Source organism: Megalobrama amblycephala, linkage group LG1, assembly GCF_018812025.1.
Source record: "Megalobrama amblycephala isolate DHTTF-2021 linkage group LG1, ASM1881202v1, whole genome shotgun sequence".
NCBI classification, from domain to species: Eukaryota; Metazoa; Chordata; class Actinopteri; order Cypriniformes; family Xenocyprididae; genus Megalobrama; species Megalobrama amblycephala.
The window spans coordinates 62,756,243-62,775,004 of record NC_063044.1 but is presented as its reverse complement, the minus strand read 5'-3'; the positions used below and the strand labels follow the sequence as shown (position 1 = coordinate 62,775,004).

The window sequence follows — 18,762 nt, the reverse complement described above, 5'->3', positions numbered from 1 at the left end:
GTATGCTTTCGGACAATCATAAAGTTTACAGTAAGCACCACTGCTTTTTAATAGTTTTTCTATGTAAATATGAGCTAGATGGACATCTTTGACCATTACGCCATCTCTCAGCTTTTTCAATGTGTCGCGCTCGAGACTCTGCCATCTTTTCCATTCATTAGCACTGCGGCTCTGCAATTGGAAACAACTGTGTTTTAGGAGCAAAAACCACTACTGTTTGAACATCCTCTTATGCCTCTCACAAAGACGTGAAAAATGCGAATGAAGACAATGAAAAAAGATAATTTCTGATGACTGATCACAGAATTTACTGGTATTTTGGTGCTGATGTGTGAATGGTCTCTTACCAGTAAAAAGCCAGAACGCCGTGGCTTGTGTGAACAGCATTTCTGTATATTTACCAGTAAAGTCATTGTGGTAATTTTATGGTAATTTACCAGGATTGCTGTTTGAAAGGGGCTATTGAAAGAGAGAAATGGTATGCAGTAGCTTAAGTTATTAAATCAGCAGTATTTGACTAAAAATACAGCACCAGAAGTGTTGATTTAAAGAAACAATGTGTTTATTCAAATGAATCAGTGAATCATCTTTTTATCCACATCATTAAAGTTAATCTTTTGAATGAACTAACTCATTAAATTGAAACAGTCTTGTCAAAGCCAGATAGGAAAAATTAGTTAAGCTAATGAAAAATGTAGTTAAATTAGTATAGTCGTTAACTCCCAACATAGAAGAATTTAACCATGAACTACTAATGTTGTCTTTCTCTTTATTCCTCTAGTGGTGAGAGTGGATGGGGGTGGCTCAGCCTGACTCCCCCCAACCTCAGGCCTAACCAGTGAAGAAGAGGAAGTCATGTCATCAATATAACAATAAAGAGGGGATGAGAGACTGGAGAAGGAAACAAGGAAGCAGAAAGAGGACAATGGAGGAGTGAAGCCATGACAGCCATCCAGCAAGGGACACCTATAGCAGATCTTTGATGCTTTAAAGTCAACACAGAAGATACGTTGATGAGCTGGTTCAGCAGCACCACATCAGTGGATCCACATCAATGATTAAACTCAGCGGCCTAAAGTAGCTACTTGTAAAAACACAAGCCTATTACCCTTAAGAAAGTTCACCTTAATGTATACTGAAACCCACCACAAACTTGAATGAATGTTTAACATATACTGGGTTTCTCAGATGTATTAATGTGACCTTGTGACACAAACTCTGGATGTCTTTGGCTTCACAAGAGAACGTAAAGAGATGGCCATCACAGGCTTCACGGATATCGCACAATTTAGCAGCCGCACCATGGTTCCTCCACCTGGAGCCTTCTGCCTGATCTAATAAGGATTTAGTTTTTGCCTTATCTTTGAAGCATTAATAGATTTTGTCTATAATATCAAGGCCCTTTATTTAATCAGAATTGTATCCATTTTCATTCAGCCATTTCCAGGTGTGTGTTAAAACTTTGGGGGGTTGTATGCAGTTAGCGCATACCGGTCGCCGTCTTGTTTCAAAGCAGCTGATCGCAGGTCAGCGTTTATGGGCACGACTGTGACATTTGTTGACCTTTACTAATGTAATGACTCAGATCTATACTTGGCTCGCCTTTCCTTTTCTCTCTTTCACACTCTCTGTGACAGAATTTTCTCTATAAAACACACACATAGCGTGTCATATTCCCTGCCTTCCTCTAGTCACTGCAGTTCGGGTTTCATTGCCTAGATGTTCTCGCCTTTCCTCCTTGGAAATCTGAGTCACAATGCAAACAGAAACCAGAACTAAAAGAGCTACAGAACTATTTTCAAGCCATCATGCACTCTTAGAAATAACCATCTTTATGTCCTACCATTATTTTAGCCACAACATTTTTCAGGTTTGATAGCAATGTCTGGAAATTAGTTATGATTCAGATTCAGCAGTCCAGGTTCTTAAACGTTTCCATTAATGATCCTTTAAGTACTTTTGAGGAAACCTCATCCACCCCCTCAATAATTTGTCTTAACTATTTACTAAACAATAATACTAAACTAAAACCCTATATTGCTAATATATTTTAAAGTTGTTTTAAGTTGAATACTCCAAATGTGTATGTTTAACTACATATTGTCATATGAATAAACAGTCAGTAAATACACTGACTTGAGTCTTACAAGCCTTAAATAAATAAGCCAATATCATTCCCCTATCATTTTCAACTCCATTGTCTTTAAGTTCATAAATTCTCTTTAAGGCTTTTCACACAGCACTTAACCCCGGGTTATCGCCGTTCTAAACACCGCTTTTTGTGGCGTTAACCCTGCAAAACGCGACAATTTTAGTGAAGAAGAGCCTGTTTATAGTCTGAAATGTCAATTCAGTATAAACTCGATAGTACAGTTGGCAAAACAAGATGCGCAATGCTAGGCTATGTAAATGGGTCGCGTGCTGCTTTCGTCCAATCAGTGACAGTGACACCGCAAATATGCAAATAAGGACATCAACCCAAGGTTTGGGAATGTACAGTGTGAAACGTCAGTTTATAAATACCCAGGATTAATTGTTACCTGGGTAAAGTATAAGCAGTGTGAAACGTGAAGCAAGAAAACCCAGGATTCTGTTTACCCGGGGTTTACAATGACCCAGGGTTAACTATTTCAAGTGTGAAAAGCCCTTTCGTTTCTCCTCTTTGTCTTTTTCTTGCTCAGATTCCACAGTCATTGGACTGTAGCTCTTGATGAGTCATCCTGTCTAGGTTTTCCTCATATTTGTCACTACATTTCTCCCTCTTTCTTTCCCACTCTCTGTCTTGGATGCATGATTCATTCCATAGATGCTGATGCAGATACAACCATCCCAGTAGTCATGTGCTGGAAACAGTCATGACTAAGGGGAAAAAAGTACTTTAACATTATTATCTCACCTTTAAAGTAAAAAGGAATGGTCTGACCAAACAAACAAGTTAACACTCAACCCAGAACTATTAAAAATAGACATTTGATTCCTGTTTTCTAGTCATCCAATGGGATATTGCACTTGTAAACAGATTTTAGGGACCTAATACAGATATTCCATAGCGCGCGCACACACACAGTATCTAATGGACTGTCTTTCGTTGCATTTCTAATGCGCTCACCGTCAGGCTCTGGAATAAACATGAGAGGCATTAGTGAGACATTCCTGTCAGGCAGGTCGTAATTACCCCTGAAGCTTTCCGTTTCTCTTCCCCACAGTCAGTTCATTCTCCTGGGACTCTGCTCAGCTCAGCTTCCCTTCCCTGGAGCTCTGCCTATCCATTCTGAGACTCACCATCAAACTTTTCTGCTCTCAGTTCCACTAATATTACATCAACGATACAGGAAATCACCTTTTATACAACAAGAATCCCCCAAAAATCCATCTTATGCAGGTAGCAGTATTTTGGATCATTTCAGCTGATCTAAGCTGGTCATTAGCTGGTTGACCTGCCACTATTGTTCAACAGCCAACTTGACCACTTTAAATTGGAATGATTAGCTGATAATTTTTTTGGTGGTCTGCCAGCTACCCATTTAAGCTGGATTTTCCAGCATTATTCCTGTACTCAATGTTAGTCACAGACTGGTTTAAACTATTACACTCTAATTCAGTTCCTACTTGAAGTCATGCATTCCTGCTTTTTGGCTGGCAGGTTGTCTGCTCCATCAGCTTTTATACGGCTTCAGTAGCGTGCATCTCCCCTGGCGCTGTGCTTTCCATTAAATCAGGCAGCGAAGGATATCATTGGCTTCTGGAGTTGCTCGCATATTAGTGTTTAATGCACATCAGGGGTTTAACGCTCACCGATGTTTGTTCTGATATTAGCCTACTTGAGATAATCTGATGAGATCAAGATAAGATCTCTCAGTCTGTCTTTGGGAATTGGCTGACAACAGAATGGGTAGCGTTATCCCATGCTTTGTTTCCTAAAGGGTTAGTTCACCCAAAAATGAAAATTTTGTCATTTACTTACCCTCAAGTTGTTCCAAAACTGGATGAGTTTCTTTCTTCTGTTAAACAAAAGAAGATTGCTGAAGAATGCTGGTAACCAGACAGGTGACGGTAGCCATAGTATTTTTTCCTACTATGGAAGTAAATGGCTACTGTTTGATTACCAACATTTACAAAATTTTCATTTTTGGGTAAACTATCCCTTTAACATAGAGCAGAGAAGTTAGCAGAAGAGATCTGAGCGATTGATGCTTCTCAGGGGGATGGTGGTGTGATGTATTATAATGAAAATATGGCTATATTTTCATAGGTTGTTAAAGTGATTTGTTGTTCTAATGTGTTCTGAGAATTTACATATGAAGGAGAGCCATTTACCATGTGTTACACATATAACCCAGATGACATCTACAGGCCGTCTCTGCATCAATAAGCATTTAAAACAATTGAAGTAAACAAGTGAATTGATTCTTGATTCAATTCCCTGGAATGTGCCAAAGTTGTCATAAATAAACACCTCCACACTAAAATATCCACTGAAATGGTTATAAATCTCCATTTGTCAGCCAGAAAGTTCATCAGAGGAAAACAAAACTCCCATTTGCCATTCACATGCTAAAAAAAATCCATCCGTATCCATCCTTTCCTCATTTCTACTTCAGTAATTCTTTATTTTTAGTTTTTTTATAAAACTTCTTTTTTTTTTTTCAATTTTAAATAGATTTATTCTTTGAGAGCAGTATTTTATAGAGACAGTTTACTTTCGTAGCACTTAAAACACTCAAGAGTGTCCATCACCAGAAAGTGCCTGTGGACTCTGTCAGGTGTCTTTGAGCAATGTTCAAGAAGCTTGATTTCATGTATTATGTTTGTGTATCTATTTTGCTTGTGTGTTCTGTTAATTGTATGTGATAGTTTTTTGCATTTGTTTTTTCTTCTTCTTTAGTTCTAAGAAAATGTTGATGACAATTACAAAACAGTACATCATTATCCAGGTAAAATACAGTACATCCAGGTGAATTTTATCTATTGTTCTAATAGGTGATGTATTCAAAAATGTCATATAAATGTCACTGTTAATTTACATCAGACCACTCTTTGCACTCAACTCAGCGCAACTATTTTTTCAGAACTTTTAGCTCTTCACCCGTAAGCCTAAAACATGGCAATATTTGATAATTTTGTGTTTCATAAATATGTTGATATGAAAAGGGATTGTACATTAACTATTAGATCAAATAGAGACTATATCACATTTAAGAGACTCAACTTAGGATGTTAGCAAGAAGAACCTCCACATGATGCTTTAGAAAGTCAATTCCCCTGTCTATCTCCAATAGACCTGAATGTTCTCTGTACGTAATCCATGCTGTACAATGCATTGTGTAAATCATTTCCTGGAGTTATGACAGTACACCTATGTAAACAAGAAATGAAATAATTCTATTAAATAAAAAACAAATATTGACTGCTACAACAAGGTCTGTTTCCATCATTTAGCCATGATTTTCTCAAAATACAGAATTTAAAAAATGCTTGAGAAGGTGTTACACACAATATCATGAACAATGATTCTATAAAACACTTACACTGTTATCTAAATGATAATGGCTCCAGGGAGTCACACTAGTCTGAACCTTATAACTCAGATTGTTTTGAGTACAGACATCTTCTGAAAGAAAAAAATATCCATAATTAAACTTTTAGAGACCCTGTTTTGATTTGTCATGTGAACACCCTGGGAAACTCCAAACTCATGATCCATGATTGAGGTTATTCAGTGGTCCAACCTCTATATGGCCCTCAGAGGCTTCACAGCTAATATTAGCTCCAAATCCAGACCTCTCCAATATACATTAACCAAAACAAAGCCCCTAAGATCTGCAACCCTGTAACAACATGGACAGAGCATCAGATTCCTTCTGTAAAACCATGTAAAATTTGCTGTGCTGGGAATTTATGCAGACATGAAGAATTGCACAGCACAAAATTATTGGCCTTTTAGCAACATATCTGAAGTTCATTTTTGCATTGTTCTTTCAGTGGGAAGGCAACAAATAAAACAAATGAAAAACAATTCCAGATGTATGATCATTAAATAATTGACTAGTCTTTCACTTTTCTAAAGAAACCTTTTGACAAAAAAAGTTTGCCATGTCACTTAATCTCTATGGGAAGTGAGAACTGTTTTAAATTCTGTCAAAAAAAGTTTGAAAGTGGGCAGAAAAGCACAGACCACAAAATATGTTTGGACCAAGTGATTGCCAAACCACAGAATAAAGCACATCCATATGCTTCATTAGAACCAGTCTTTGAGTTGCTGCAATTGTAACGCTGCTTGCATTCACACTGAAACCCAAAGAAAGTGAGGAATTTCAAAATAACTGTTATGTGTGTTGATGGATATCTACACTTATGGATGTTGAAGCACCGAAAGTTTGTATATGCATTATTCACAGAAACAGTATACAGTGCACAATGGAGCTAAAGGTGCATCAGAGTAAAAAGTGCATTTGATTTTATTTTCCTCTAAACCACTAAATGGCACAAAAACTTTCCGGAGCACTTTCCAAAACATCCGCTTTTCAAGATGCACATGGGAATTTGGCTGATCCATGATGCGATCGCGGGCAGCAATGTGAAGTTGATTCTATGATAACCTGATCTGATATTTTATGTAGCAAATGAGAATCGATAACATTTTTAACATTTTTAAAAAAATATTTTTTTTTTTGTTTGAGGTAATTAAAGGATTAGTTCACTTTCAAATGATAATTAGCCTCAAGCCATCCTAGGTGTATATGACTTTCTTCTTTCAGATGAACATAATCGGAGAAATATTAATAAAATCCTGACGCAGCCGAGCTTTATAATGGCAGTGAGCGATACCAACGAGTATAAGCTGAAGAAAGTGTCTCCATCCACATCCATCCATCATAAACATATTCCACACGACTCCGGGGGGTTAATAAAGGCCTTCTGAAGTGAAGCGATGCATTAGTGTAAGAAAAATATCCATATTTAACCAATTATGAAGTAAAATATCTAGCTTCCGCCAGACTGCCTTCCATATTCAAGCTACGAAGAAAGTGTAAAACTCTCGCAGTTCAAAAAGCTTATGCTATGTCCTACGCCTTCCCTATTCAACTTACGTAAAAAAACGTAACTGACGCGACGCCAGTTTACACTTTCTTTGTAACTTGAATACAGAAGGCAGTCTGGCAGAAGCTAGATATTTTACTTCATAATATGGATATTTTTTTACACAAACGCATCACTTTGCTTCAGAAGGCCTTTATTAACCTCACAGAGCTGTGTGAAGTACACGTTTATGATGGATGGATGTGGATGGAAGCACTTTCTACAGCTCATTATGAAGCTTGGATGCAACAGGATATTTATTAATATATCTCCGATTGTGTTCATCAGAAAGAAGAAAGTCATATACACCTAGGATGGCTTGAGGGTGAGTAAATCTTGGGGTAATTTTCATTTGAAAGTGAACTAATCCTTTAAAGCAACAGTTTTTCAATAACAGAAGAATATGTAAAAGTATGGTATTTGGGGTAAAAGGCGCCACTGCTGTTGTGTCACATCTAGTTTTGGTTTTGTTTCATGTTTATAGTTTCATGTACATAGTCATAGTCATGTTTCTTGTTTGCCATGTGCTTCCCTTGTTTTCTGTCAAGTTCTAGTCATGTGATCCTGCCATGCGCTCCCCTTGTCATGTGTCCTATGTTGTGTTTGATTGTGCACAGGTGTGTCTTGTTTAGTCATTAGTTCTTGTGTATTTAAGCCCTCATGTTTGCCTTGTTCCTGGTCTAGTATTGTCTGTGTAACCATAATTGGTAAATCCAAGCCAAGCCAAATTTTTGTTTGTTTTATGTTTATCGTGTTTGGATTAATGTAAATAAAGGTGCATTTGGGTTCTTTCAACTTGCCTGCAGTGGACTCCCTTACATGTTGGGGCTAAAGGCACAGTAATCAACGTTAACAGCTAGTGATGGGAATCCGAGGCTTTCTGAAGCATTTGAGGCTCTCATCAAATTGTGCCGAAAAATGGTTCGTTACTCGAAGTTTTTAACACAGCACGGATTAGCAACATCTGGTGGTCAGACTTTTGTTTTCTCCACCATATCTAAATCATTGCGGCGCAGATCTACAGTTTGAAAAAGCACGTGACCAAACAAAGCGTCGGAAGTCTGTGACATAAGGAATCACTCTTGTCTTGGATCAATACAGTTCTATCTAAAATCTAAAGTAATTTGTGACAATGAGACCAGAACACATGTCATGTGCATATTGATCAATAATTTAAAATATACAATGATGTGATCATATTTGACGTGAGTAGTTGAAAAAATATTTCGGGTGAGCTGTTTAACCCTTATGTTCTGTTCGGAGTACCCCAGCAATAAAACATGATTAAATGCATTTTCCTTTTATGCATCAGATGAAGCACCAATTTTTTCAAAACCGCTGTCCTGACTTTCTGATACTGCATGACATTCGAAGCTTCAAACATCGTCAATCACGTGGTATTGTCATTTCGATACAAGCATCGGTACAGTGTGTGATACAATAGTGCTTTGAAAACTTCGTCGGAGTGTCAGAGCCCCGGCATCAACCGTCCCGTCACTATTAACAACATAATGTTAATGTAATTATTTTAAAGTAATTTAATCAATTCATTTGAACAAACTAAAAATCTAAAAAATAAACTGACTACAACGTAGCCCAGGAGACAATGGGCCTACAGATCCAGTTCTGGCTGCATCTATAATTCAGATTTTTAATCCCCGTATCCGCTTACATATATTTATATATAATCTATTTTTAATCTCTATAATAAAAATGTATAATTCAGATTTTGATCTCCATATCCATTTACATATATTATATATATCTTCCAAGGGGTTTTTTCCCTCCTAGGACTTTTTTCCCAGTGTTAGCACGCTGGGTTTTTCTCCTAGGGGGTTTTTTCCACCCCTGGGAGTCAGCCGACATTGGCTTAATGTAGCACCATCTTGTATATGTTACATATTACCACGCTTGTTTGTACAGCTTATTTTTAACCACTTCCCTTTTTTCTGTGCTTCTAATATGTAAAGCTGCTTTGAAACAATTACCAATTGTAAAAGCGCTATATAAATAAATTTGACTTGACTTGACTAAATAAATACAAATAATTAATAAAATGAATAAATTCTTTAATAAACTAAATTAATAAACTGGTCCAAGTCATGAAGAAAATGTATTAATATGTAAATTTCAGTTTTGTACTTTACTAAGTATGCACAATTTATTCTTGTCTACAAACAAATTTGAAGCATTTAAGTAGCATAAGCCTTTAGATTAAAAGGTTTGTGAGAAATCAATCACGTGTGTCATAATCTTCTGACTGTTAGTGTAGCATTTAGACACGCTCATACACCTACTACACACCCACAGAAGCACTGCGCGTGAAAAACGCTTGACAGAACAATGCGTGCACGAGAACCAGCACTTTACAAAGCCTGTACATCAGAGCCTTTACCTGCTGATGGTTGTCAGCAGGCTTGTAGACAGCGATGAGCAGCAGGGTGTAAAAGATAAGCTCCACTGTCCCCGCATTCACTTTCAATTAGATTAGCCAGACAAACCAACTACCACAGCAAAATGTAGTCACTAATCGAATAATTCATCCATTTTTTTTCTTAACCCTCATATACTTAATAAGGACCATGAGTCAGCTAAAACTTGAGATTAAAAGATTAAAAGTTGTCATAAAAAGGGACATTACTGATGCTGAATTATATTCATTTTTGACAAGCAAAAATGTACAAAGTGAAGAATGACATCACTGCATCTGCCCATAAAAAAAGATTTATGCCAGAGTCAAGGACACAGACAAACTACAGCCATTATCACTGACAAGTGAAAGAGAGAAAGAGAGAAAGAGAGAGAGACATGCAGAGGAGTGTAAAACAAATGGGGAGAGGTGATTTAACACAGATTTGTCAAGGATTCGTTTTTATTTCTCTTTCAGTCCAGTCACAGCTATGAGGTCATCGCTCTGTGACGCCACACCTCAAATAATTCCTTGTCATATTGTAAAGAGGCTAAACTTACATTTTCAGATCCCAGCTCTGTGATGCCATAATAGCTCCATGAATTATTCGTTGTCCAATTTTTATCTAACTGTGGAATATATGATATCATAGACCATAGCTTTGAGAGGATTCTCCATTTTTATGGGTAATACATTAGTAATTTCATTAAATGGGACATACACTACACTACTGCTAAAAAGTTAGGGGTTTTTGAAAGAAAGAAATTAAAACTTTTATTCAGCAAGCATGCATTACATTGATCAAAAGTAACAGAAAGGACATTTATAATGTTAAAAATACATACTTTTAAGCTTTCTATTCATCAAAGAATCCTATTTTTTCACAATTTCTACAAAAATATTAAGAAGCACAATGGTTTTCAACATCGATAATAATAATAATTGTTTCTTGAGCAGCAAATCAGTATGTTAGACTGATTTCTGAAGGACCATGTGACACCGAAGACTGAAGGCATCACGGGAATGACGTCCACTTTTAATGTTAGTAATTATGTGTATGTGTCATACTTTATTTTTGATGCCCATTCCACCTTTCTGATGCTTGGATTTTTTTTTCTTTGCTGGGCCTTTAAGATGTCTATGTAAACAAACTCTTCACTTGTGAAATAAGTCTTGTTACTGATGAGTCCAATATCATTTTAAACTGACCCATCCTTCATCCATTCTTTGCAAAGTCTACATTTAATTGACACTTTCTCAAAACAAGTCATTTTTTGAGTTTGTATCATTAGCAAAACTCACTTTCAGACACCTTGCAATCCAATGGGATTCTGATCACCGTATGAGGCAGAAATATATTTAAATGTGATGCTAAAGGCTACTTATACTAATCATTGTGATAATAAATACACATATGTTTATGGAAAATACCAGAGACTGCTTGAAGAATATCAAATCAATCATATATATTTATAATCGTGTATTTATTTGGTTTCATGTTTTATCTGTCTCTTCCCTGTGCCTTTGTTGATACCAGACTAATGCATCCGCGTATATGTCATAAAAAACAGGCACTCCAGTTAACTCGTATAACTCATAACTCCTTTTTTTTTCTAATGCGCTCCCTCTGTTGCTTTGGCTGAAAGGATAACATATAGTGAGAGAGGAGAGATTGCTCAAACATCCTCAGATCGCATAATTTCATGGAAAATTAATAGATATGCTCACTCTTTCTAAAGAAATGTGGTATAAATATCAGTATTTTTCTAAATGTGTAAGCCTGTGGACTTAGACTTAATGGAGTTGTTTTGTGCATTCTTGTGATCGCAAATAAATGGAAGCAGGTGCAACTGAATAGGTATATGTTCTCTTTTTATGTGGTCAATAGCAGTTTGATTCAGCATGATTGATGTGCACTCCTGACACAAATTAATAAATTAGTGCCACTGTAACTTTTTTTATTGTAAAACATTGGTCAAATAATCAATGCTGGAATATTAAAGGGTTAGTTCACCCAAAAATGAAATTTCTGTCATTTATTACTCACCCTCATGTCTTTCTACACCCGTAAGACCTTTGTTCATCTTCAGAACACAAATTAAGATATTTTTGATGAAATCTGAGAGATTTTTCATCCCCCATAGACAGCAATTTAACCACCACTTTTTAAGGTCCAGAAAGGTACTAAAGACATTGTTAAAAAGTCCAGTGACTGCAGTGGTTCAACCTTAATGTTATGAAGCAACGACAATACTTTTTCAGCTAGTGAAATGAGGCTGTGTAATGTTGTTCTGTGGAGGCGTGTTAAGGGTGTGTTTTAGGGTAGCGCTGTGGGGCTACTGGCCCGACAGTGGAAAAGCAACTTGATTTTGGCCTCTGTGCTTGAGGTCTGAGGCTAATGGCCCCGTCCTGGCTCGCACTGGCTCGGCTATTTAAAAGTGGCTATTTTTTCAATAACTGGTCTTTTTACCTAAAGGAGAAAGGTTTGATTTCTAAAGGTTTAAATGTTTTCATGACAATATTTACTCTCTTTTTTTTCTCTTATCCCAACTGGAATATGAAAAGTTCTTTAAGACAGAGGAAAGACATTCAGCTCACCACAACCATTAACACATCTACAAATCAATACCCTCCATCACTCACACATATGTAGACCCCACACCACGTACCACCTGCTGCCCCTCAAGAGAAATGAGGCAGGACCACCAGCGGAAGAAAGGAGAGTGGAATAAGAGGCAGAATTGGGACAGAGAGAGAGAGAGAGAGAGAGAGACAAAAAGAGAAAGACAGAGGGAAGGTAAATTTAAATACAGTAGGAAGTGCATCACTGTTCCACTATCTGTAAAACACTTGTGCACAAACTTCACATTCAGACATGAAGCCCTGCATGCTAACACAGTCTTTGCCCACCCACGCTAAGATGGCCACACACACACACACACACACACACACACACACACACACACACACACACACACACACACACACACACACACACACACACACACACACACACACACACACAGCAGGCTATTACTCTGTCATTGTCTCAATCAGAGCATTCCATTGGCACACTTTAAACAGTGACTGCTATGACATGATTCCACCATCTGTTCATGTGGAAGCAACACCCAGCAAATAATGAACACACACAAACACATACTGTCCCACAGATTCTTTTCCTGTCTGTAGAGACATTGAAGAATGTGTATGTTGACGTATCAATCAATACACCTATAATGAAAATACAAAACAGTCAGATAGATAAAGAAATATATGTAGATATAATTATAGATTTTTTTAGCTCAACCAGTATATTTACCTATATTTATGTTTAACAATATTTTTTTCTTTCTTTTTTCTTTTTATTCAAATAAGATGCATTAAATTGATCAAAGGTGATGGCAGTTTGTAACATTGTTAAATAAATGCAGTTTTTAAACTTTCTATTCATCAAAGAAAGTTTTTCCATAAACATATTAAGCAGCACATTTGTTTTCAATGTTGAAATTAATTTTTTTTTTTTTTTTAACAATCAATATAGGACACATTTCTCAATAGGTCACTTTTTCAAAACTCTTCACACAGTGAGCACAACAACAGTCTATGTGGGCTAAACTGTGAATCATTTATTATGGCTTTGGCACAAAATGCATTCAATGACGACATCTTTCAATCAATTCTTTTCGGGCTTATAGACACAAACACCACCAAATCTTTATACAGGCCAATTTGCATGTTTACATACTTTTTTCAAAACTATTAAATTTAAGTTCAAAACCTACAACAAAATGAATAAGACAACATTTCTACCAACCTGGTCTCATGGAAAGACATACTTGTGGGAACATTTTTGCAAGTCATAAAATAAGTACCAATACGTACATATCATTGCAGTTTCTAACAGAAATGAACACTAGAGGCAGTAAAACAGCAAGCACTTTTCATACACAGTTATGATTACAGGGTCAGATTATGGATTAATAAAGACTTTTTCACATCTCATTGCACAATATTATGTTATGACTTCAAAAAGCTTTTCATCAAAGTGCACGATTTGTAAACAAATCTATTTTGGACTTTGCATCGCTTAACCAGCTCCACATATTCCGCTTTTCTGACACAACAACAAGTTTGCTCAGTAGCTCAGCTGATACGGAGTTGCACGTATGCGGAAGGCTTGCGTACGAATCCCGTGAAAGATGAGTCACGGTAAAAGAGCTCAAAGATGACAGATCAAAACAAGCTAAAACAGCACCATTACAAATGCTTTTTATGTCACATTTGCTTTTGTTACACTTATATTTTCATTTTGCAAAAATGTTCCTACAGGTACGTTTTTCTAATGAGACTGGGCTGATTTCTACAGTAATACCATATTGAAATATATTCTGAATCTACAAAAAAAAAAAAGAAATCAAATACTATCAAAGCAATTAGAAGTCACTGTAAACCTACACAGGGGTTAGTCTTCATTACCATCCATTCAAAAGGGGAAAACTTAGGAATAATTTTGTACTGTAACGTAAACATGAGTCATGTAACATATAGTGCAATGAATGCTAAAAATATAGAGAGTATCATTCTGGTTTTGTAAAGAAATTTTACAAAAGAAAATGCTACCTGATGTTAGTGTTTTTAAGTCTGTGTTTTATGATTGACAAATCAAGCATAGCATTATTTCTGGCAGGACTCATTAGTCAATCTCGCATCAGCTGACTCTCTATTTCCTATATTTCCTACAGGTAGACGTGGATCAGCTGAGAGTCAGCTGATGCCTATCACCGCATTCCTATATATATGGTCCATTCAGTATTTTCAGCAGCTTTATTGCATTGCTCAGGAGCTAATTACCCTCCTCTATCCCCAGCTTCTCCTCTCTTCCTGTTAGGATCAGACTCATTTCTTGAATTATATTGTTACATTAAATTACTGTCATTAAGAACATTAACGATATCTGCATACCTTATGTTGGTTCTGTTCTGTTTACCCAAAGGGGGGTTATCGCTGCTCTCCTTGCTCTTATCTATGCTAGGCTGCATGGATGGGCAGGGAGTTCTTGTCCAGAACAGAACCATACCACCAATCCAAACTCTTTGCTGACTGTCAATCATGTTTGACGATATAGTGGTCCTGACAGAAAGTGTGTTGGTTGGGTGAAAACCTTTGCTAGTGTTATGGAAGAATGAGCTGATTTGAGACATGTATGAAGTGTTCTGGTAGTTTTAGTGCATTTTGAATATGATATTAACTGCTGAAGAGATTTGAAAAACTAACCTAAGTATTGAGAAATGTGTCTTAGCGATTGTAAAATACTGTAAATTTCACCTGAGCGGCAAATCAGCATATTAGAATGATTTCTGAAGGATTATGTGACACTGAAGACTGGAGTAATGGCTGCTAGTTTTTTTTTAATTGTAATAATATTTCAATAATATTTTTGATCAAATAAATGCAGTCCTGGTGATCATAAGATACAGATCAGTCTATTCTAAGCAAACACACATGAAGCTACCAGGTCAATTTGTATGAGTACACACTGTATGTGTGCGTGCGTGTGTGTGTGTGTGTGTACACTGCAGTATTCCTACTGGCTACATGCCACACGAATACCAAAACACCATCAGCTAGAGAGTGAGTCACTAGCCTGGTCGCACTGTATGTGTTTGTGTGTGAGAGACTAACAGCAGATGGAGAAAAACTGCAGAGGCATTTCTTTCCAATCTCCCCATTGATAATGTCTGGCCTCTGCGGACCTGTTCTGCATTACACTCATTGTGTATGGCCAGCCTTGCTTAAACCATTCTATTCAGATGGAGTTAATCTAGGCATCATCCCTGCTGACATAATAAATATTTATATGAGATATGGAAATTTATAGTAAGCTATTATTCATCTCATAATACTTTTAGTTGTTCCTATCATTGGCTGCAGCTGCGTGAGGAAGAGGCTCACTGAAGTGAAACGAAAGAAAATGGAAGGGTGCAAATCATCTGTTCTTAAGCTTTATTTGTTTGTTAGATTTTAAAGGTTTTAGGAATTCCATTCACTCCCATTGTGATGAATAGCTTTGGCTGGAGAAATGGAACAACAGATGTTGAAATTATTGCCTCATTCAGGGACACACACACACACACACACACACACACACACACACCAAATAGATAGATCATAGACAGACAGATACCACTCCTGGCTCATTGGAAAAACATGCCTGTGGCAACATTTTTTCATGTTTCATGACACTTTCAAAGTGCAATTTCCAGTGAGTGCCACAAAAAGTTTTACCCAAACAGAATCTGGCAATGATATTGTTGTACGTATTGTGGCAGTTTGGAAATGAAATGCCCGGTGAGTGTTAGCAAAAGCAAAATTTATCTAAAAACACATTTGCTGAAGCAATCTGAAGCTTTGCCATCTTTTATCGTAACTCTGGGTTCACAGGACTTATACCTGAGCACATTGCATTGCAAATACAATGCTGTACCAGATGAGCTACCAAGCAAGTTTAGGTTGCACTTTATTTTACAGTATGTGCACTTTCAATTAACTTACAGTGTACTTACAAGAAAGTTCCGAATAATATAAGGTTGGTTAATATTAGGTTTAGGGGTAGGTTGTAAAATAAAGTGCTACCCAAGTTACATCAGAAAAGCCATACGTACAGAACTGGTTATGTGATGCAAATGTCAAAATGCACTATGGAAAAAGTGTTTTGCGGTCAGTAACAGTATTGTGCAAGTTACAACGTGAAAATAAGTCTTTATTATATAGTCTACATTATATTGGTGTTTTACTGCCACTAGTGTTCATTGTAGCCGGAACTGTATGTATAGGTGCTTTTTTGGAGTATTGCACAATTGTAGGTAGAAGCACGGTTTTCTAATGAGCCTCTCACAAGTTTTTGGTAAAGTGATCCAAAAGGACTGGAAAACAAAGAGATCCAGCTGACAATAGCCGGAAAACAGATATTATGACATCATCCTTGACCCATTCTGAAAACTAACAGGCCTAAAGTCAAAATGTAAGTAAATAGGACATCTTAAAGGTTTAATCTTGAGTAAAATGTCTACAAAATCTAAAAATACATAGCATAATACAAATACAAATTATGTACAAAAAGTGACATGAGTTCTCTTTAGTCAATGACAAATCCCTCTCAGTATCTCCTGAGTGCTGGTGTTTTTGGAGATGAAAGCTCATATCACATGCAGGAGAGCACAGGGAACACAACCACAGCCGCAGCTGAAATTAAAATAATGGCGTACTTATGATGATGCACCTTCATTTAAATGTCCGCATTATTTATAGATGACATTTAAGAAAAAAAAAAAAAGAAACATGAACAATAAACACAAAGTACCCGTCTGATTCAGCCTCTTTAGAGTGAGGCCACGACCCTGTGAGTGCTATCGAAGTCTATTAAGTGCTTTCTAATTGCCATGGGCTCAGTGTGTATTGTTTTATGAATAGTTAAAAAGGAGCTCCCTCAGGTCCTTGAGCTCTCACAGAAGACAAAAACATCTACTTCACTGTCTATGATACAGGGCTCATACAAGAGCTGTGACATTTACAAGTACCATTAAACAAATTTAAATCTCTATGAGCCAGCATATTGAGCCCAAATTGGTGGCACTTCTTATGAGCCACAAGGACAGTTGAATATTATTGGAATAAAGTGCATTAGATTTTTCCGTAAATAGCAGGATCAGATTCAGGAACAAAACATGATTGTATGTTACAGTTTCATGCTAGTATTTTAGTTTATTTTTCTCAGACATCTCCACTCACAATATTTTATTTATGAGCTTTTTAATGCGTTATATAACAGGACAGTGAAAAGAGACAGGAAATTATTCAGTAGAGAAAGGGGGAAATAGGAAAATATGACACAGTCCATGGCTCCAACACAACAATATGGCTCCAACATGCTATTCTTTGATATTTTTTTCTCACAAAACAACAAAGCAAAGCCTGACGGATGTTCTCTCAGACTTTTCTTGTTTTTTTTTTTTTGTTTGTTTTTTTGTGTTTTTTTGCTACCACAATAATGGTGTAGCTACAACATCTACCAGCAGGGGCTAATTTCTGAAGTTAACTATCCTGATCTACCCTGAAAATGGTGGTTTTTGCAAAACTTTCTAATAATGTTAAATTTGATAACTTTTGTTAATGAATTAGGTATTATGAAATGGTGAAACATATATAATATTTTATAGCCTTTATTAATCTAAATTAATGATAATTTATATATACAATAATACATTTTTACCATTTCAAGCTTTATAAATTTACCAGTAACAGTAACATTAAGTGTAATGGTACACAAACATGACAGTTCGGTACGTACCTCAGTGTTGAAGTCACGGTTCGGTATGGGTTTGGTCCCACTGGGGGGAGAAAACTAAACATAATATTGCTTCTTTTTTCTTCTTTTTTATTAAACAGTGTTTTATTGAACAAATTGTGTCCCTCTCTTTAAATAAATAGTTATAATTAAAATTTTCTTAAGTATAAAAAATCTCGGCTAATGCTGTAAACTATATACAGGGAACACATTACTATGATATTAAAGGTTACAATTAACTACAGAGCCCAAACTATTAAATTCAGTTGCTATTTGTTAGATATAACAATCAACACTCAAATAAAAAACAAAACAAAAAAACATGTACATTGCACATAAGGCAGGTTTTGCATTAACTAATCATTTTTGAAATATAATCATTTACACAGTTACTTGTTTTCATGACAAATTTAGTTAAACGTATATTAAATAATTAAGACATGATTAACATGTAAAGTAATTATAATGTATTATATGAAATGCTCCCCTCTAGAGATCATTTCTCTAGCGAACTAACATGGACACTAAATGACTTGCCTGAGGTAAATGTAATACTACGTGAGATATTATTCTCAAGCTGTTTTATTGATGTCTTTTATTGACGCAGTTGAAACAGTGGTTGAGAGAATACACGTAAACATATCTATGCATAGATCATCTGTTCTTCTTCTTCTGCACCTTTTCCTCTTGTGGCGGTTATCAAACAGCATTGCATTACCATGCACGCCCCCTTCTGGATAGGAGTGTGGATCGCCTGTGACTGACTATATTCGTCGTATGACTGAATACGCTGACCCGTGACAGTTTGGGATGAATATATGTACTACGGCCATGACCACCAAAGACATTCCCCACCAATAATTAGAAATGGCCAATCTGCAATCTAGGATGCCTCAGCGGTCTAACAGCGCTCATCACTGTCAAA

At 36.5% G+C, this 18,762-nt stretch overlaps 1 protein-coding gene and 1 long non-coding RNA gene across 3 annotated transcripts in view; one reads left to right on the top strand and one right to left on the bottom strand.

The window, feature by feature from the left end:
- Positions 1–5,413, top strand: part of ngfra (nerve growth factor receptor a (TNFR superfamily, member 16)) — a 42,898-nt gene extending 37,485 nt beyond the window's left edge. For both annotated transcript variants that reach the window (XM_048207968.1, XM_048207958.1), the window contains exon 6: positions 782–5,413. In XM_048207968.1, the coding sequence (XP_048063925.1) occupies positions 782–813 (32 nt within the window). In that variant the 3' untranslated portion in view covers positions 814–5,413. The remainder of the gene's footprint in view (positions 1–781) is intronic.
- A 7,682-nt stretch (positions 5,414–13,095) lies between these two features.
- On the bottom strand, positions 13,096–17,888 carry LOC125278646. The gene is made up of 2 exons (XR_007187198.1): positions 17,841–17,888; positions 13,096–16,735 (listed from the first exon to the last, which is right to left on the bottom strand). It is a non-coding gene; the product is annotated as an uncharacterized LOC125278646 (long non-coding RNA).
- Positions 17,889–18,762: the final 874 nt, after the last annotated feature.